This window comes from Mustela nigripes, chromosome 14 (assembly GCF_022355385.1).
Source record: "Mustela nigripes isolate SB6536 chromosome 14, MUSNIG.SB6536, whole genome shotgun sequence".
NCBI classification, from domain to species: domain Eukaryota; kingdom Metazoa; phylum Chordata; class Mammalia; order Carnivora; family Mustelidae; genus Mustela; species Mustela nigripes.
In genome coordinates, this window is record NC_081570.1 from 33,442,042 (window position 1) to 33,462,861 (window position 20,820).

Consider the following 20,820-nt stretch of genomic DNA (forward strand, 5'->3'; position numbering starts at 1 on the left):
CTCAGTAAATGTTATTCTTGTTAATAATACACCCTTCTATATTAGTTGACGTAGTCACATACAGAGGCTCAGTCTCCTGGTTCACGGTCAAAAAGATGACCCCCATCTCCCTCCCACCAAAAGGTCTATATCTTCTCTTTCAAATCCCTCCTCCCCTCCTGCCCACTCCCACTCCCCCTCCCCTGGCCTCTGGCCCCAGTGTGGTCTGAATGGGCCCCAAAGGGGCAGGGACAGGGACAGGACGTGGGGCTGTATCTGACAGGAACCTGAGGGGCTGGTCTGGGAGGGGATTGGGGCCCGGCTTCCTGAGGGGAGGATGGGCTAAGCCAGGCACACAGTGCCGGAGAAGATGCCCTCTTGGGCCCTCTTGGCGGTCACCTCCTGCCTCCTCCTGGCCCCCCAAAATCTGGCACAAGTCACCAACAAAGGTGAGGTGTGTGGAGGGTGGAGATCACCTATTCCCAGGAAGAGGGAGTCCTGGGGTGGGGTGCAATGTAGGAGGCTCCCCCCAGCCCCTTTACTCTTGCCCATAAACATGCGCAGGAGCACCCTAAGCTCAACTCACTAGCTGTTCCTCAGATGCCTCCTTTCTGGCCTCGGATTCAGAGCCCCTGAACTGTTTCTCTCGAACATTTGAGGACCTCACTTGCTTCTGGGATGAGGAAGAGGCAGCACCCAATGGAACATACCAGCTGCTGTATGCCTACCCAGGGTATGTGCTGGGCTGTGTCATGCTCCCCTGTGTCTGTCCTGTCCTTACCTCTGCTGAGCCCAGCTCTTGTAGCTTCCCTGCCTTTGGCCCTATCAGAGACTATTCCAAGTACGTGCCCTCAGTAACCATTTAATGAACAGACGCGCTTTGGATGGCCCCAGTGCTGGTCCCTGCATAATCCCTAAGCCCACCTATGCCAGGCACTGAGTTAAAAAATGGCAGTAATGGAAATCGAAGTTGGGTTTGGGCCCATGATGTCATGGTGGCCATGTAGGTGGAGCAGACTTCTCCTATGCCCACAGGGAGAAGCCCCGTGCCTGCCCCCTGAGTTTCAAGAGCGTGCCCCCCTTTGGAACCCGATACGTGTGTCGGTTTCCAGCCCAGGATGAAGTTCGCCTCTTCTTTCCGCTGCACCTCTGGGTGAAGAACGTGTTTCTGAACCAGACTCTGACCCAGCGTGTGCTCTTTGTGGATAGTGTGGGTAAGGGCCATCCTCCTGTCACCCTGGCCCCTCTATCTGCTGTCCTCAGTCCAGCTCCTAGGATCAGGCTGATCTGTGCTCTTTTAGGGCAATGTGGATGCCCTTCATTACCAGACCACCAGAGGCACCTCGATACCCCCTTATCATTCTTCACATCCAGAGCTAGATTTCATTTCACACCAGAGAAAAACCTATGCTCCTGTCCCATCATTAACCTATTCGTTGAGTAATTCAACAGTTATAGAATACCTACTATGTGTCTACTATGTGTCAGGAACTGTGCGGGGTGACAAGGATACAGAGATGGAGAGACCCCTGTTCTTGAAAGCACTGAGTCTAACAAAGCTGCAGTGAGGTCACTGTTCTCATGAGGAAAGGAAAACAGGATAAGGAACCTCCTTGCCCTGGCCTACAAGAGAACAGTGGCCTGTGATCTTCTAGAATCCAGGGGCTGCCCCCAAACCAGCTGCAGCTCCCCTCTCTACAGTCCATGGGTTGAACATCGGCTATGGCACTCAGAGAATTCTGGTGTACCCTGTCTTGCCCCCAGGTTTGCCAGCTCCCCCAGATATCATTAAGGCTTCAGGCGGGATCCAGCCAGGGGAACTTCAGATCAGCTGGGAGACCCCAGCTCCCGAAATCAGTGATTTCCTGAGGCATGAACTTCGCTATGGCCCCAAGGATCCCAGGAATTCCATTGGTCCCACAGTCATGCAGCTGCTGCCCACAGAAACTTGCTGTCCAGTTCTGCAGAGACTGAACCTGGTCCCAGCTCTGCACCAGCCTCCATGTGCTCAGCCCATGATGCCCCAACAGGATGGACCAGAGCAGACGTCCCCAACTAGAGAAGTATCCTGGCCTTCTGCCCCACCTCCTATCTCCTACCCTAAAATTTGCCCAGGGGATTCCATACTTTGGGAATTCCAGACTGGGTTGGTCCTTGGAAAGTTAGTTTGGGCTTGGGAGTGATTTCTATTTAGGTATCTCCCACTTTGGGTCATTCACACCCACAAAACTGAGTGTTTCAGGCCTAAAAAGTTCTGGACACCACCTGAAACCCACTGGCCTGGCCCCTAGTCTGTGTGCATTATCTATCCAGTGAGGAACTGGCCATCTTTCCACAGGTATGCTGTGGGGCTTCAAATATAAGAGATGGAGGCTGTCTTGGTTGAGGCAGACCTAGATTCTGAGGCTGGGATTCTTCTCCCAAGGCTTCATCTCTAACAGTGAAGAGTGGAAGCTGCCTCATCTCAGGGCTTGAGCCTGGTAAATCCTACTGGCTCCAGTTGCGCAGCCAACCCGATGGGGTCTCCCTCCTTGGTTCCTGGGGTTCCTGGTCCCTCCCTGCAACCGTGGACCTGCCTGGTGATGCAGGTATGTCAACAAAAGAATGGAAAGATGGGGAGGAGATAGAAAAGAACTCTAGAGAGGTCTGGACTCGATATGGAAGCTCTGAGAACCATGGTCCTTCCTAATAACCCCAAACTTGCCACTGGACAGACACAGTGAACTATATTCAGGGAGAGAACAAAGGATGGGGGTAAATATTCCAAGTTAAGTATGTAAAGATAGTCTGGCTACCCTACAGAGTGGGAATTGTTGGCCCTGATGGGACTTTCTTCTGTTAATTCAGTGGAAATTGGACTGCAGTGCTTTACCTTGAACCTGAAGAATGTTACCTGTCAGTGGCAGCAACAGGACCATGCTAGCTCCCAAGGCTTCTTCTTCCACAGCAGGGCACGGTGCTGCCCCAGAGACAGGTGAGAGCTGAACTTATGATTGAGCTTGATGTCATGGGAGAGAGGCATGATCATGCAGAAAGGGACTGATTGTTCTTGATCCTCTTTACTCCACTCCCTTGTCCTCAAACCAACTGCCCTCCATGCTCATGTTCTCCAATAGGTATTTTACCTTCTCAACTTCTTTCCATCCCCATTGGGATGACTTGGTTTAGTCCAGATTTAATCATACCACCTAGACCTAGACTATATCACCTAGACCACTGCAACAATCTACATTCTCATTCACCCGCAATTCTTCTGACAAACACCTTTGTTAAAAACTCAAACATTGAATGGTCTTCCTCTACTCAAATACATACTGCACCTCTCCACTATCAAATCCAATCCAAACTTTGCCTTCAAGAATTACCACCAAGCACCTCACTAATTTATCACTCTCCACATATCCAATCTAAAACCAAGTCTTAGGGTTTTGTTTTTTGTTTTTTTTTAATCAAATTTTTACTTAAGTTCTAGACAGTTAACATATAGTATAATATTGGTTTCAGGAGTAGAATTTAGTGATTCATCACTTATGTATAACATCCAGTGCTCATCATAACAAGTGCCCTCCTTAATCCCCATCACCCATCTAGCCCATTCTCTGCCCAGCTCTATCAACCCTCAGTTTGTTCTCTATCATTAAGAGTCTCTTATGGTTTGCTTCCCTCTCTTTTTTTCCTTCCCATATGTTCATCTGTTTTGTTTCTTAAATTCCACATATGAGTGAAATTATATGGTATTTGTCTTTGACTTATTTTGCTTAGCATAATACACTGTAGCGCCATCCACATCATTGCAAATGGCAAGATTTCATTATTTTGATGGCTGAGTAATATTCCTTTATATATATATATATATATATATATATATATATATGGAACATATATACACATACACCATGTCTTCTGTATCCATTCATCGGTCAATGGTCATTTGGGCTCTTCCCTTAGTTTGGCTATTGTTGATAGTGCTGCTTCTGTAAATATTGGGGTGCATATTCTCCTTCAAATCTGTATTTTTGCATCCTTTGGGTAAATAATGCAACTGCTGGGTTGTAGGATACTTCTATTTCTAACTTTTTCAGGAAACTCCATACTCTTTTTCAGAGTGGCTGCACCAGTTTCCATTCCCACCAAAGTCTAAGAGAATTTCCCTTTCTCCTCATCTTCACCGACACCTGTTGTTTTTTGTGTTATTAATTCTGAAAGGTATAAGGTGGTATCTCATTGTGGTTTTGACTTGCATTTCCCTGATGATAAGTGATGTTGAACATCTTTTAATGTGCCTGTTAGTCATCTGTATGTCTTCTTTGGAGAAGTGTCTGTTCATGTCCTCTGCTCATTTCTTGACTGGCTTATTTGTTTTTTGGGTGTAAATTTTGGATACTAGCCTTTTATCTGATAAGGCATAGGCAAATATCTTCTCCCATTCTGAAGGCTGCCTTTTAGTTTTGTTGACTGTTTCCTTTGCTGTGCAGTTTTTATCTTGATGAAGTCCCAATAGTTCATTTTTGCTTTTGTTTCACTTGCTTCTGGCGATGAGTCTAGTAAGAAGTTGCTGCAGCCGAGGTCAAAGAGGTTGGTGCCTGTGTTCTCTTCTAGGATTTTGATGGTTTCCTGCCTCACTTTTAGGTCTCTCAAGCATATATTTTTTTAAGATTTTATTTATTTGACAGAGAGAAAGATCACAAGTAGGCAGAGAGGCAGGCAGAGAAAGAGGGGGGGGAGCAGGCTCCCTGCTGAGCAGAGAGCCCGATGTGAGGCTCGATCCCAGGACCCTGAGATCATGACCTGAGCCGAAGGCAGTGGCTTAACCCACTGAGCCACCCAGGCGCCCATCTCTGAAGCATTTTGAATTTATTTCTGTGTATGGTATAAGAAAGTTACGGAGTCTTATGGATTTTACCTATTAAATATCTCTAGAATCTGTTCACTTCTGTTCATCACCGCCATTCTCCTAGTACGAGCCATCATGGTATCTCACTTGGGCTACTGAGGACACTTATTATAAGATCACCTCTTAAATTCTCCAAATCATTCTCCACATAGGAGCCAGAGTAGTGATCTTTAAAAGTGCAAAAATGAACATAACACTCTCTGCTCAAAAATCTGCAATAGCAGGGCGCCTGGGTGGCTCAGTGGGTTAAGGCTCTGCCTTTGGCTCAGATCATGATCCCTGGGATCGAGCCCCACATTGGGCTAGCTGCTCAGCAGGGAGCTTGCTTCCTCTCTCTCTCTCTCTGCCTGCCTCTCTGCATACTTGTGATCTCTGCCTGTTAAATAAATAAATAAAATCTTTTTAAAAAATCTGCAATAGTTTCTTACAGCTCTTAGGATTAAAAGAAGAAGAAGAACGCTATTGTGTCATTACAGAGTACTAACAGACTCAGCCCCTGAATACCTTCAGCTTCATCTTACACTATGCTGCCTTTTCCTCTCTATGACTCTTAGGTCCCCTTCTATTTGCCATATTATCTCCTGCTTCTGGGTCTTTGTGCATGCTGTCCACCCAGCCCTCCTTCTGATCTCAACTCAAATGTCCCCTTCTCAGGGAACCCTCCCTGATCTTCCTTATCAGGTCCAATAGCACTATTACACATACTTATTGTACCATTTACCTCTCCTTCATAAGTACTTATCATAGTTACAATTTTACATTTATATTTTATGTGGTTATTTCATTGATAACCATTCTGTCTCAGAACTCCAGTTGAGAGGGGCTGATATTGAACATACATGATCCCTAAGAGCGAAATCAATATCTGCTTTTACACATTAATGTATTCTTACCTACCACAGTGCCTGGAACTTAGCAGTTAGTCAGTTAAAAAAAAAAAAATTGCTAAATTAATGAATAATGAAAAAAACACCATTAACAGTTTTAATGTGCTCTTCCTGTTTTTCTATGTACTTACTCATGTCTACACACAACATTTCATTTTCAGTATGAATTGGAACACATTATATATATAATTGCCAACTTACTTTTTTTTTTTACTTAAAAATGTGTCTTGGAGCCCATTACAAAAAGGCATAACTGATTCCTTTTAAAAAATGCATAGGGGGGCACCTGGGTGGCTCAGTGGGTTGAGCCTCTGCCTTCGGCTCAGGTCATGATCTCAGGGTCCTGGGATCGAGTCCCGCATCGGGCTCTCTGTTCAGCGGGGAGCCTGCTTCCTCCTCTCTCTCTGCCTGCCTCTCTGCCTACTTGTGATCTCTGTCTGTCAAATAAATAAATAAGACTTTAAAAAAAAAATGCATAGGTTTCCATAGCCTAGAAGTGCCACAAATGGATTAAAGGGGAACAAAACTGACATCATCATTTCTTCTACCAAAACCCGCTCCTCCTCCTATTGCCCTCCATCCTACCATCAGCTCAATTTTCCAAGCCTGACATAGTGATTTCCATGGGCTTCTGCCTTTTCCATACACTCTAGGTCTAATCAGAAACAGTCTTATCATCTCTACCTCTTCAGTATCCCTTGAATCCCTTTTCTCCACCTCCATTGTCACCACCCTGTTTCTGGGCCTTCATCCATAAAAGTGTCCTATTGGATCTCCCTGTGTCTTGTCTGTCCTCACAAATTCTTTCCCACAAATTGTAGTTACAGTGATCTTCCCAAAGTACAATGCTAATTATGACAAGTTTCTGTTTAAAATCCCTAAATGTGGGACGCCTGGGTGGCTCAGTTGGTTAAGCAGCTGCCTTCGGCTCAGGTCATGATCCCGGCGTCCTGGGATCAAGTCCCACATCGGGCTCCGTGCTCGGCAGGGAGCCTGCTTCTCCCTCTGCCTCTGCCTGCCATTCTGTCTGCCTGTGCTCGCTCTCTCCCCCGTCTCTCTCTGATAAATAAATAAAATCTTTAAAATTAAAAAAAAAATAAAATCCCTAAATGTTTCCGTGATTACTACAAGATTAAGTTCAAGCTCCTCAGGAAGGCCATAAGATCAGACATGATCTTAGTCTGCCCTCTCCCATTTACCACTCAGCACGAGGCCCTCTAAGCTAAGGGCATTCTGTTCCACTTAGAACTCCCCCCAAAGCACCCTATCTCTTATCTATGCACAAGCATGTGCCTGGGTTGCCTGTCTGTCCCCTTTGCCTATCCTATTTATAGTCCAAGACCCGGTCTAAGCACTGCCTTGTCCAGGAAGTATTCTCTGACCCTCCCCATCTGGGTTAAATTATTCTCCTTGATACCCACCCCTCCCCAAAGGAGCCCGAACACACCACAGAAAAATACCATCTGTCTGTTTTTCTGCCTCTCCCACTGGAATGAGAGCTCCTTGATTATTCTTCTATGTATTCATGCTGCCTAGCAGTGTCTGCCACATAGTATCAATTATTTGTTGAATAAAGAAGTAAATACATAAATACATTAATAAATAATTTTTGTAAGAGCTAGCCATTTAGGAATTATAATCAGGAAGGAGACATGATTCATCTATTCAGTCAACAATCATTGAGGGTGACTATGTGCCAGGGATTGGGGCTGGAGTGACAGATAAAAAAGTTTCCACATTGTTGGGGCCTTCCATTTTAGTTGGGGGGTGGGGGGACGAGGGGTGATAAAGAAGTAAGGTGACCGCGGAACAGGTTATATGATAGAGATTAAGTGGAAGGATGGGGGGTGGGTGCTAATCTAGACTCTGTGGTCAGAGAATGCCAGGAGCCCTAAATGGCAAAAAAAAAAAAAAAAAAAAAAAAAGAATGAGTCACATGGAGATCTAGAGTCAGAGCAATCAAGGGCAAGGTGTAGTGCAAAGGCAGTGCGTGGGGCATATTTACAGCATAGCAAGAAGGCCCATGTAGGTGAGAAGTGGCAAGCTGGAGTAAGAATTGTAGGAGAGAGAATGGCCAGATAGGGAAGAAGTAAACCATATCGGGCCCTGCATGGAGCTTACATTTCACTCAAGGGGGCCTTCAGGGAGCCACTGAAGGATCTCCAGCAGAAGAGTGATGTGATGTTACTTTTCTTTCAAAAAAGGTGTGTTTCTCTGTGAAATGATGAAGAAGGAAAGGTGGCAGAGTCACCAGTTAGAAGCTGGCCTTACTCTAGGCTGGAGACAGAGGTGGCTCATGGAATGTGGCCGTGGGAAAGAGTCAAACAAATGGACAAATTTGTGATCTCTTCTGGACATTATCAGATTAAAATTTTGGAAGTGAATTCTGATGACCATGTGGAAAACAAACTCCACAAGGGAGTGGTGAAAATGAAGGCAGAAAAGCCAGATGGGAGGCTGTTGTAATCATTTAATAGTAGAATAACCCAGAGAGGTGACTAACAGGCCTGCTGTATGAGATTAAAAATGTGAGGACCTTTGCACCAGAAAGATGAAGGCTCTTTGAAACAATCCTATGAAGTAAGGATTTTTAACCCATTTTTACAGATGAAGAAGTGGGAGCAGAGATCAATTGTGTACCAGAGTTGTAGACCAAGCCAAGACCTGAGCTCTAGAGCCCAGGCTGTGTCCATGAATCATCTAGCTCTTTCCTCAAGAGGAAGAGGCTGGACACCAAAGTCAGCTTCAGAAAACAAAACATCACAGCAGGAAGACAGAGAGAAAGCCTTGGAAGCCCATCCATGGGAGGAGTTAGATAATAATCCTTACAGGTCATATCCCTTGTGGGATGGGAATTATCAGGATTAGGCTCAATTGAGTGACTCTATGGGCATGATTCTTAGGGACCCCATCTGGGAGAAGTGTGAAGAGGAGAAAAATCCAGGATTACAGCCCTCCCAGTTCTCCCGCTGCCACTTCAAGTCACGAAACGACAGCATTATTCACATCCTTGTGGAGGTGACCACAGCCCAGGGTTCTGTTCACAGCTACCTGGGCTCCCCTTTCTGGATCCACCAGGCTGGTAAGAACTTCCTTCCCTTCTCCTCCCATGTACTTCCTGCCCCTACTCCCACGGACCCCACGCCCAGGATCACCGGCTCTGGCACTTTTGACCCATTGCCCTAGTGGCATGATGTCACACGCACAGAAGAGCTTAGGCCAGTCCCTGCTGGCATCCCTGTAGTGCTCATCCCCACTCCAAACTTGCACTGGAGGGAGGTCTCCAGTGGGCAGCTGGAAGTGGAATGGCAACACCCATCATCCTGGGGAGCCCAAGAGACCTGCTATCAGCTCCGCTACACAGGAGAAGGCCATCAAGACTGGAAGGTACGATCAAGGAAAAAATGCCCACAGGCCTCACTACACAGAGTACCCCTGAGATTCATCCGGTCTGTTATCAAGAGTGAAGGTATCCATGTGTCTTTGTCTGGGTTTCTATATCTGTGTGGATCTGACTCAACTGGCATCTTAATCTTTCTTTGGCATTTGACACTGCTGACTATTCCCATTTAAAATTTTCTCTTTCTTTTCCCTTTGGGTTATCAATCTCCCAATTCTTATACTACTTGTCTGGCTGAATCGTCTCCCTTTTTCCTGGCTTCTCTTTTTCCACCCTTCCTTAATCTGTTGTTCTTCCTATAGTCCCATGCTAGACTCCCTTCTCTTCTCGATAAATATACATGCTCATCCTAGGTAAGTACTCAGAGTTTTGATGACTATGCATTTACCAGCCCAAACTTACCATTCGAACACCCAAATGGAAAGAAACTTCTATGCCCTAGGTAAATTACCTAAACTTTGGAAGTCTCCATTTTGTCAAATGGAGACACAACTATCTATCTTCCAGAATTGTGACAAAAATTAAGTATGTAAATATCTAGCATGCTGCTGGCAGATAGAAGGTACTCAATATACACTCGTTAAATATTACTTTCTCTACTTTATTCTCATTAACCACGTGTATATACAACTTCTTACCAGACAGTGTGCATAAAAGCCCTCGGGGGCATTTCAGACCCAGTATATCCAAAATTAAACTAAACTCATCTTCCTCCCCAAGTTTATTTTACCTTTTCACTGGGGTATGTTCCATTCAAGAAAATACATAGATCTTAAATATACAATTGATCAATTTGTACATGTACATTTAACCACTACCCAGATCAAGATATAGGTTATTTCTACACCTCAGAAGTTCCTCGTGCCCCTTACAGCCACACATACCCCAAGGTAAGCACTGTTCTGACGTCACCATTGATTAAGTTCTGACTGTTGTTGAACCTAATAAAGTGAAACCATACAGTATTTCATCCTCAAACTTCTCTGTTCTCTGGCAGTGGCTCTACCACTTACCAGTTATCCAAACCTGGAATCACCCTTAACTCTTCTTCCTTTTCCCCTGTCCCTTCCCTCCATTCACCAACACTGAAGTTCGGTTTACTGTACTAGCAGTCCTCAAATCCCTACTACCATTGCCTTAGCTCATCTTTGACCATCCGTGCTTTTAGCACACTGAACTACTCTCTAACCCCCAATCAAGCAGCCCAGACAGCATGCCATGCTTCCTCCTGCTCCTATCCTGCCTTACTTAAATCTTCATTATAGCACTAATGACTTGTAATTATTTATTGGTTTGCATGCGGTCCTCCTTGGACTTGCGAGGAACCATGTTTTCATCTATCCTTTTCCCCAGTGCTTGGCATGATCACCAGCGCGTCGTAAATGTTTGCTACCTGATGGCTAGTCTCCCTTCTTGTTCACACAATGCTTGTTCCCTCTGCTTGGAATCTGTCCTTGCCCCTCAGCACCTAGCACCCACAGCTGGATGCATGTTACTTGTGAACAGTCCGCTTGGCCCTGAGTATCTGAATGTGCCCGGGGTTTTCGTGGCCTGACCTGGATCGTGGGGAGCACTTCTGGCGGGATGTCCGCGTGCCCCGGTCAGTGTGCGAATGCATTTGTGTCCGGATGAGTGGTCAGTTCTCTGTGCAGATGAGGTCCGCGTGCTAGCGTGTATGTGCGCGTGTGTGTCGGGGCGCCTTTCTCTAAGGTCAGCACGTCTCTCTGTCGGGCTCTATCTTGCCAGTTTTCTCTGGGATGCATGTATTTATTGTGTCGGGGCGGCTCTCTGGGAGGGACCCCCGGAGATTCAGAGCAGTAGGCCTTTGGCCAAAAGGATGCCAGGTTGTAGAGGCCCTGACGCTGGCGCCGCGCCGCCCGGAGCCGGCCCACCGGCTCGCTCCCCCTCTGCGCAGGTGCTGGAGCCGCCTCTCGGGGCCCAGCGGGAGACTTTGGAGCTCCGCCCGCGCTCTCGCTACCGCCTACAGCTGCGCGCCAGGCTCCACGGCCCCACCTACCAAGGGCCCTGGAGCGCCTGGTCAGAGCCGGTGCGAGCAGAGACCACCTCCGACTCCGGTGAGCGCCCGGCAGGGAGCAAGGCGCTCTGCGGCTGCGCGAGTGGAGGGGCGCCGGCGCCGCGAAGGGGGGGCGGGGAGGGGGGGGATGAGAGGGGCGGAGTCTGGCGGGCCCGGGGGCGGGGCTCCGGCCGGGGGCTGCAGAAGTCTGACTAGTATTGTCCCTTAGCTTGGATCTCCTTGGTGACCGCTCTGCTCGTGGTGCTGGGCCTCAGCGCCCTCCTGGGCCTGCTGGTGCTGAGGTGGCAGTTTCCTGCGCATTACAGGTACCGCCCCGGTCACTCAGGAGACGGGTGGGGCCGGAGGCCTCTAAACAAGCTTCCCAGGGTTACCCTACGACACTCGCTCTCCCGAGGACCAAGGACCGCATGTCCACACCTGTGGCTTCAGCCACTTCCTGCACGTCTCCCCTGGGAGTCGCACCGCTTCCTTACACGCTAACATGCCCGCTCTACGAGACCCCTCAAACAACCCCACCTCCTGGCTCCTCATCTCAGTAACAGGGCTGCTGTCCACCCATCATCCAAACCGGGACTCTAGGCACCTCCCTTCCCTTTTCCGCAGGCCCGCCTCGTCTGCTCATTCCACCTCCTAAATGTCTAAATGTCGCTCGAACAATGGTCCCCTTTTTTAGCCCTACAAACACTACCGGGCTCGCTGAAACAGAGCCGCTTCAATCTGGCCTCACACAGCCACCCAAATCATCTTCCTAAAAAGCACACATGAACTTCTCACTCCCCTCCTTAAGTCTCATTACTAGCTCCGAGGATAGAGTCCAGACTCTGGAATGACAGACAAGGCTCTGTAAAATCTGGCCCCTGCCAGCCTTTCCACTCCCTCCCACCCCGTGCATCAGCCTCGACAAACTGTTGGTGATTCCTCCATAAGCCCCCTGGCTTTACTTCTCAGTGCCTTGCATACGGTGTTCCCTTTGCTGGGGATATGTTCCCTCCATGACTTCTATCCCTTTATCTTTAAATAACCTTCTCCACCAACTCCTAGAAACCTTTCCTGAACTCTCCCCTATTGGCTACTCTCTTTGTGCCCCAGTACAGACTTCTATCACAGTACCAGTAGCATTTCATAGTATTTATTTATTTAAAAAAAAAAAAGATTTCATTTATTTATTTGACAGAGAAAGAGAGATCACAAGCAGGCAGAGAGGCAGGCAGAGGGGAGGGGGAAGCAGGCTCCCTGCTGAGCAGAGAGCTGGATGTGTGTGTGTGTGGGGGGGGGTGGATCGATATCAGGACCCTGAGATCATGACCTGAGCTGAAGACAGAGGCTTAACCCACTGAGCCACCCAGGCGCCCCGGGATTTATTTCTTTATATGTCTTCCCTCTACCTTACGTGATCATCTTTAAATCCTCAGCACTCAGCACGGTGCTTGCCAAATAGCACACCCTTAAAAAAATGTTATTAATGACTTGTTTATGTGGCTTCAAGACTAAGGCTGAAGAGAAATGTCTTTGGAAGTTATAAACATGAGGATAGAAAAGTAAAACAAAACAAACACACACAAGGATACAATCCACACCACATCTCTTGGTTCTTAAAGACTCATCTCAGAAGGCAACTCCTCCAGGCAGCCTCCCTTGGTGACCCTAGACTAGGTTAGGTGTCCCTTCTTTATGCTCCCATCTCTCCTTGAACATGTCCTTCTTTGATTCACTCCTCTGCATAAGCAGACCACACTATAACCTCTGTGCAAGTAGTCAGAGCCAACAAAAAAGTTGGGGTAGAAGAGGAAGATGATGAACCAGGTGAACTCAGTTCCTGGTCCCCAATTTGCCAGATAAATCACTCCTCCCCTGGAGAGATATGAGTGAGGGTCACAGAAGAACCCTGAAATCTTGTTCTTGAAGTCTTTCCATGTGGAAATATGAGCCTAAAGAATTGCAGGGTCCCACAACTTAGCTTAATCTATACTCTTCCCAGAGAGACCACCTTTCCCAGTAACTTAGTAATAAGCCCCTCTGGTTCTCTTCATTTACCCACTCAACTAATTTCTTGAGGACCTACTATGAGCCAGACAGTATTCTATCTCCCAGAGATAGAGGACTGAGCAAACTAAGTTTTTGTTCTCATGGAGTTGATACTCTAGTGGATTGATAGAGACAAACACAAACCTGTGGGATAATATAATGTGTATACAGTAAGTCAAACGCTATAAAGAAAAATAGAGCAGAGCAGGAAACGGACTGGGAAAGGAGGTGATAATATTTTAGACATGGCGGTCGGGGAAGGCTTCTCTCTTAGGATGACACTTGAGCAGAGACCTAAATGAAATGAGGGAACGAATCAAGAGGTGCAGAAAATAGCAAGCATAAAGACCCTGAAGCAGGGGTATTTGAGGACACTCAAACCGCTTTTTGAACCCCTCACCCCTGACTTCCCTTTCCCTCCTTTTCACCTATGCCCCCCCACCTTATCTTATTGCCTTGACTACAGTCTTGCTTCTCTAAGCCTTATTCTCTAACCTCAGGCTCAACCCCTCATCACCTCAGTGGTTTCCTCCTCCCTCCCAATTCACTCCTGTGACCCAGTCTCCTCTTCCTTCTCCCCAAGGAGCCTGAAGCATGCCCTGTGGCCCTCCCTTCCAGACCTGCACCGGGTCCTAGGCCAGTACCTTAGGGATACTGCAGCGCTGAGTCCGGTGAGTGAATTCCCTTCTCCAGTCTCCAGCATCAGCCCTTCCTGGAGTTGGATCCTTACCCCATAGCACACTTTTCCAAGACCCTTGCCCACCAGCCTACCATCCTGGGGCCCTATGCCCAGCTAACCCTCCTTCCTGTATAGTCCAGGTCCCCCTCCCCACTGCACCTGCTCTAATCCAGAATCCTTTCCCCCCATTTCTCCCAGCCCAAGGCTGCAGTCTCGGATGCTTTTGAGGAGGTGGAACCCAGCCCCCTTGAAATTCTACCCAAGTCCTCAGAGAAGATCTCCATGGCCCTGTGTTCCTCCCAGACCCAGATGGACTACCGAGGATTGCCCCCTTCTTGCCTGGGGACCATGCCCCTGTGTGTGTGCCCACCCATGGCTGAGTCGGGGTCCTACTGCACCACCCACATCGCCAACCATTCCTACTTACCTCTGAGCTGCTGGCAGGGCCCTCTCTCCCCGTACTCTGGACAGATCCAAACTGGCCAGACCTCTTTTCCCAACCTCCCTACCCACCCCATCCCCTCAACACAAACATCTCGGACCTCGCGTCCATCCCCCTCTGTCTGTCCTCATAGTTGGACTCCCTGACACTGACAATATTTGGTACTGCTGCAGACATAAAGCCAAGACTCTCCCTCCTCACGCCAGGTTCACTTGACTAAGCTCCTCTAACTCACCTGCTTTTTCTCTCCTCCCTAATGCTCCACTCCTTGAAAAGACATCTCCACATCCCCACTTCCCATTTGATCTTCAGACAGCTTCAGTTCATTCCCCTGCTTTGCTAAGGAAACAACTCGGGCAAGGTTCACATCAAATATTGTGATTGCAAGGTCCAGTAGGATCTTGTCAATCCTCAATTTATTTGATCTCTCTGTGGCATCTGTCATCGTGACTACTCATTCCTCCTTTAAATTCTCTCCTACCTTGGCTTCTATAGTATCACCCTCTCTCCTGGCTCTGAGTATATGAGTAGTTAAAAGCATAAACTCTGGAGTCAGAGCTGGGTTCAATTCCTCTCTTACCCACTTGCTAGCTGTGTGACCTTGGGCATATAACTTAAAGTCTTTGTACCCTGATTTTCTCATCTATAAAACAGGGATAATGCCAGAAGCTCACAGAGTTGTGAAGAGGATAAGTGAGCTAGTCTAAGTGCCTTGGACATAGTATGTTTATATTTGAACTTCTGTAATTATTCCTTCCTGTTCTCTTATCCTGGCATCTCTCCCACCCCTTAATTACTGTAGTTACTCAAGAGTCCACTGCCTTTCCTGTAAGCTGACCACCTCAAAGTTCTTATCTCCAGCCCTGATTTCTGTCATCCCTGTGCTTCTTTATGCAAATAACTGTTTACTTGTCTGTCTCCTACTACTAGGCTGTGAGCTCCTTGAGGGCCAGGGCTGTGATTTAGTTGTCTTTCCCCACCACCAAGATCAGTGCTTGGTGCATGATAGTAGGCTTTCAATAAATGTTTTCTAAATGAAGGAAATCTTTCTGGATAGTGCTATCTTCACCCTATGGCAAACGCCCTCATCCTCTAGGCCATTCATTTGCAGCAGTAAATGTGCTTAGGCTGGGGGAAACTGGATGGCTATGTCAGTTAAGTGTCTGCCTTCCACTCAGGTCCTGATCTCAGGGTTCTGGAATCAAGCCCCTCACTGAGCCCCATTTTGGGCTCCCTGCTTGGTAAGGGGTCTATTTCTCTTTCTCCCTTTGCCTCCCCTCCTTGTGCATGCATACACACAAACACTCTCTCTCTCTCTCTCTCTCTCTCTCTCTGATAAATAAATAAAATCTTTAAAAAAGAATGTGCGTGGGCCATTCTGGTTATGGATTCCCCTTACTCATTCAAATTCGCAAAAATATGGTATTTTTTGTTTGCTCCAGACATACCCACTGTATTAATCAGGGTCTTGGCAGAAATAGATGACACATTCAAACTGGGCATCTTGATGAGAGTTTAATAAAGGGCATATTTGTAAAGATAAGGCAGGTTTTAGGAAAACCCTGAAGAAAGAGTGCAGTACCCCAGGACTAACCAGAACTGGGAGTTGGTACCACCCCTAGGTATCCAGGGGTAAGGGGCAATTGTGGTTACTAGATCTAGAGAGTCACTCTAAGAGAAGGTTGCCTGACTGGAGTGGTGACCTTTGATAGAGAGCCAAACTGTGAGGACATGGTAGCGAGGGATTCAGGGGAATACATAGCTTAGACCCCCTCTCCCTCCACCCTCTGTTCTCCTCTGTATTAGTTTGCCAGCACTGCCCTAACAAAGGACCACAAAGCTGGTGGATTAAACAACAGAAATGTATTATCTCACAGTTCTAGAGGCTAGAAGTTCAAGGTGTCATTAGGGTTGGTTCCTTCTGAGAGCTGTGAGGAAGAGTCTGTTCATGCCTCTCCACTAGCTTCTAGTGGTTCCCTGGCAATCTTGGTATTCCTTGGCTTGAGGATGTATCACCCTCATCTCTGTCTTTATCGTCACATGGCATTTTCCTTGTATGTCTGTGTTCAAGCTTCCCCATTTTATAAAGACACCAGTTTCACTAGATTGAATGACCTAAATGACCTCACCCAAATGACCTCATCTTCACTAATTACATCTGCCATGATCTTATTTTCCAAATAAGTTTCCACTGTGGAGTACTGGAGCTTAGGAATTCAACATATGAATTTGGGGGGGGGGGATTTAATCCATAGTATCCTTCCATTGGTGGAATCCAAACAGAAACCAACCCAAGGGAATCCATTGATATAAGCCCTATACCTCAGCCTCACAAGGCACAGGCCATGGTAGAGATGGATGGAAGAGTAGGCCTGAGTGGGACAGATGGAGGATATCCAATATACTCATTGTTCCACATTTCCTTCCCCTAGCCATGGTCAAGGCTCCGACTGCAGTGCTAGGGACTCAAGACGAGGATTGAGATCCAAACCACTGAACTTCTCATCTTGTCACTCACTCAGCCATCATGTCCTGACCACTTTTACTTCCTAGGGTCCATCTCCTCTGTCTCCACTGAACTATTGCTACAGCCTTCTAACTAATATCTTTGCCTCCAGGATTTCTCTTTAAACTCAACCTGTATGGTGCTTCTAGATTGATCTTCCTATTCATCCCACTCCATACCCCTAAATCTCCAGCTTCACTCTGCAGCAGCTGACCTCTTCTTCATCTAGTCTTTCCCTATGTTAGGATTAAAAGTATCAAAATAATACCAAGCACATAGTCAATACTCAATGTTTATTGAGCTATTTTTATTATCATCCCAACTGTGCTGGTCTACCATCTAGATGCCACCTATATTTTATTCCTTCCATGCCCTTTGCTTTCCTAGACTCAAGTCCTTTAGGTGGGAGTCTTCCACCTAACCAGTTCCTTGGCTTCTAATTACACATCTCTAAAGCCTTGTTCTCCTTCCCTCAGTGTATAAGGAAGTGATCTTTCTTTCCTAGACCGGAAAGCTCCCTGTGTTTTCTATCCCATTTCTTCCTGGGTGAGGTAACCCAGGCACCTTGTTCTATCAGCTGGCCTTTGCTCACTTTCATTCATTTCCCTTGGCTCTTTTGCCTTCACCTTCAAACATGCATCAGCCTCTTGGTACTGGTTCCCTTAGGTTCCCATGCACTGCCCCTTTCTCAGTGCCAAATTTCTCACGCAAATATCCCATGCTTGCTGCCTCTACGCTCTCCCCATCCCCAGCCTTTTTTCTGCAGCCCCTTCCCCCAAGCACACACTTTTCTGATCCAGCTCGCTCTCCAAGGTCACTGATGATTTACTTGTCAGTGGCCAAATCTGACCTCTGTCTTCAGTCTTCTTGACCATTTTGCATATCTTAGAATTCTTCCCTCTTCAAGGTCCTTGTCAGGATAATCTCCACTGGCTTCTTTCATTCCTTTATTTTAAAATGTATGAATTCCCTGAGGTCATCCCCTTATTTATAACCCTATCCTTCTTTTCCTCTAGTCACCCTTACTCCAGAAGCTTATTGGCCACATCCTATGTTCAGGCATGTTTTGATTGGCTCCTCTCTACGCAGAAATTCACTGATTCCACAATGCCTAGCAGATAAAGTCCAAACTCCTTAACTTAACATTTAAGGCACTGACCAGCCTTACTCTAAGAAGCCTCTTCTATGTTCTCTGAGGTTCAGGGTCCCCCTGTTGCCAACCCTTGGTCATCCATGTAATTGGAAATAAAAAAGTAATAATACGGGGCGCCTGGGTGGCTCAGTGGGTTAAGCCGCTGCCTTTGGCTCAGGTCATGATCTCAGGGTCCTGGGATCGAGCCCCGCATTGGGCTCTCTGCTCAGCAGGGAGCCTGCTTCCTTCTCTCTCTCTCTGCCTGCCTCTCAGTGTACTTGTGGTTTCTCTCTGTCAAATAAATAAATAAAATCTTTAAAAAAAAAAAAGTAATAATACTTCAAAATAAAAAATAATAAAAATAATAAGTTTGGGCTAAAACCCCTAGATTTTTCCCTGTCATCATCAGAGCCAATCTAAGGTAGTGAATGAAAATGTGATTTTTCCGGTCTCTCTCTGGGACAGCATTAGCATATGGTTAGACGTGCAGGCATAAGCCAGATAATTTGGCTCTGCTATTTATTTTTGGCTGTATGCCTTTGGGCAAGTTTCTAACCTTTTTCTGACCCAGTTTCTTTTTCTATAAAAAGGGAAAGGGATATCTGCCTTATGGGACTAAGGATTAAAGTCAATAATGTGTGTAAAATGTTTAAACACAGTAGTTAATAGATGGCCAATAAATGGTACCCATTATTATCTTTATTATTGCTGTTTCACCTCTAAGCATATTCATACAACTCATTCAAGTCCTTATTAGAGCACTGGATTGACTGGGAATCAGACCTGGCTTCCCACCAACTGTGGTCTCAGGCAAATCCCTTCCCTGGGCCTTGGCTTTTTCATCTGTAAAATATGGGTATGGTGCCAGGATGGGGAGGATGCACCACATACAGATAAGACTAGTGGATCTACAAAATTCCTGACACCACTAAAGCCCCATGGAGATAAGCCCATAATGTCTCTCTGAAGGCAATGCAGTCTTAGCTCCAGATAGGCAGGTCTGAGTCCTGAACTTTTTTTTTTAAGATTTATTTATTTATTTATTTGACAGACAGAGATCACAAGTAGGCAGAGCCGCAGGCAGAGAGAGAGGAGGAAGCAGGCTCCCTGCTGAGCAGAAAGCCGGATGCAGGGCTCCATCCCAGGACCCTGGGATCATGACCTGAGACGAAGGCAGATGCTCAACAACTGAGCCAACCAGGTGCCCCCTGAACTTTTTTTCCTGACCTTAAGGAATTCATCCCCTTTCCAGCCTCTTGTTTTTCCCCGTTTGTAAAACAACATTTTCCCTCTTTCCAAAAACAAACACACTTGCTACTTCCTTTCTAACAGTTCTCCTACAGGCACTGAGCTAACTAGCTCTGGCCTTCTTCCTGCTCCTAAGCTTCTCAGCTCCTTCCCCACCCCTGCCCTCCTGCTGCTTTCCCCTTCTTTGAACCGCTTAATTGCATTTGGTCACTCCACTGAGATCTGCACTTCTGTATCATTGATACAATCCACAAGCAGGTTTTTAAAAAAAAATATTTATTTTTGAAGTATAGTTGACATACAGTGTTATAATAGTTTCAGGTCTACAACACCGTGATTTGACAATTCTATGTATTACTCAGTGCTCACCATGATAAATGTGATCACCGTCTGTCATCATACATTATTCAATATTATTGACTGTATTCCCTATGCTGTGCTTTTCATCTCTGTGACTTATTTTATTTAATTTTTTAAAAGATTTTATTTGAGGGCACCTGGGTGGCTCAGTGGGTTAAGCCGCTGCCTTCGGCTCAGGTCATGATCTTAGGGTCCTGGGATCGAGTCCCACATTGGGCTCTCTGCTCAGCAGAAAGCTTGCTTCTCTCTCTCTCTCTCTCTCTACCTGCCTTTCCGTCTACTTGTGATCTCTCTCTCTGTCAAATAAATAAATAAAATCTTTAAAAAAAAAAAGATTTTATTTGAGAGAGAGCACAAGCACAAGCGGGGGGTGAGGTAGTGGTGGCAGAGACAGAGGGAAAGGGAAAAGTAGACTCCCCACTGAGCAGGGAGCCAGACCTGAGGCTCGATCCCAGGACCCTGAGATCATGACCTGAGCTAAAGGCAGACACTTAATCAACTGAGTCACCGCCACCCTCTGTGACTGTTTTATAACTAGAAGTTTGTACCTCTTAATCCCCTTCACCTATCTTACCCATCATCCCACCCACCTCGTCTCTGGAAATCATCAGTTTGTTCTCTGCATTAACTTTTTTTTTTTTTTTCACTTGTTTGTGTTTTGTTTTTTGGATTCTACTGTAAATGAAATTACATGGTATTTTCCTTTCTTTGACAATTTCACTTAGCATAATACCTTCTAGGTCCATCCATGTTGTGCAAATGGCAAGCTCTCATTCTTTTTTTTATGGCTGAGTAATATTCCACTGTATGTGTGTTCATATGTATCTTTTTTTTTTTTTTTAGTTTTTATTTTAATTCCGTTAGTGAACATACAGTGTTATATTGGCTTCATGGGTACAAAAAAAAGTGATTCAACAATTCCGCAGGTCACAACAAATGCACTCCTGGCGCACATCACATGCAGTTTTCTGCGTGAAGGGCTGATGAGGGGAAGCTGAGAAATGAATGGAAGAGGCTGGGGAATGCGGCGGCAGCGCAGGTCCCGCCCCCAGGCGCGCCCCGCTCCTCTCCGCCCCGCCCCTCTCGCTTTCATACACCGGTTCCCCGGGGGACGGGCCCTCACCCGCTCACTCTTCAAATCACGCTCCTTGGCTGGATTCTCGTGAGATCTATGACTTCACCGGAAGACCCGCCTCCTATGCCGTAAAAGACCAATGGGCGAAAACGACGGTT

General features: G+C 46.6%; 1 protein-coding gene across 1 annotated transcript; it reads left to right on the plus strand.

The window, feature by feature from the left end:
* Nucleotides 1-349: 349 nt before the first annotated feature.
* Nucleotides 350-15,717, plus strand: MPL (MPL proto-oncogene, thrombopoietin receptor). Its single transcript, XM_059376460.1, has 12 exons — nt 350-428; nt 580-712; nt 1,015-1,193; nt 1,744-2,042; nt 2,405-2,567; nt 2,827-2,953; nt 8,664-8,842; nt 9,005-9,147; nt 11,076-11,235; nt 11,404-11,500; nt 13,804-13,891; nt 14,098-15,717. The coding sequence occupies exons 1-12, from the start codon at nt 350-352 to the stop codon at nt 14,485-14,487; spliced, it is 2,037 nt and encodes a 678-aa protein (XP_059232443.1). The 3' UTR covers nt 14,488-15,717.
* Nucleotides 15,718-20,820: the final 5,103 nt, after the last annotated feature.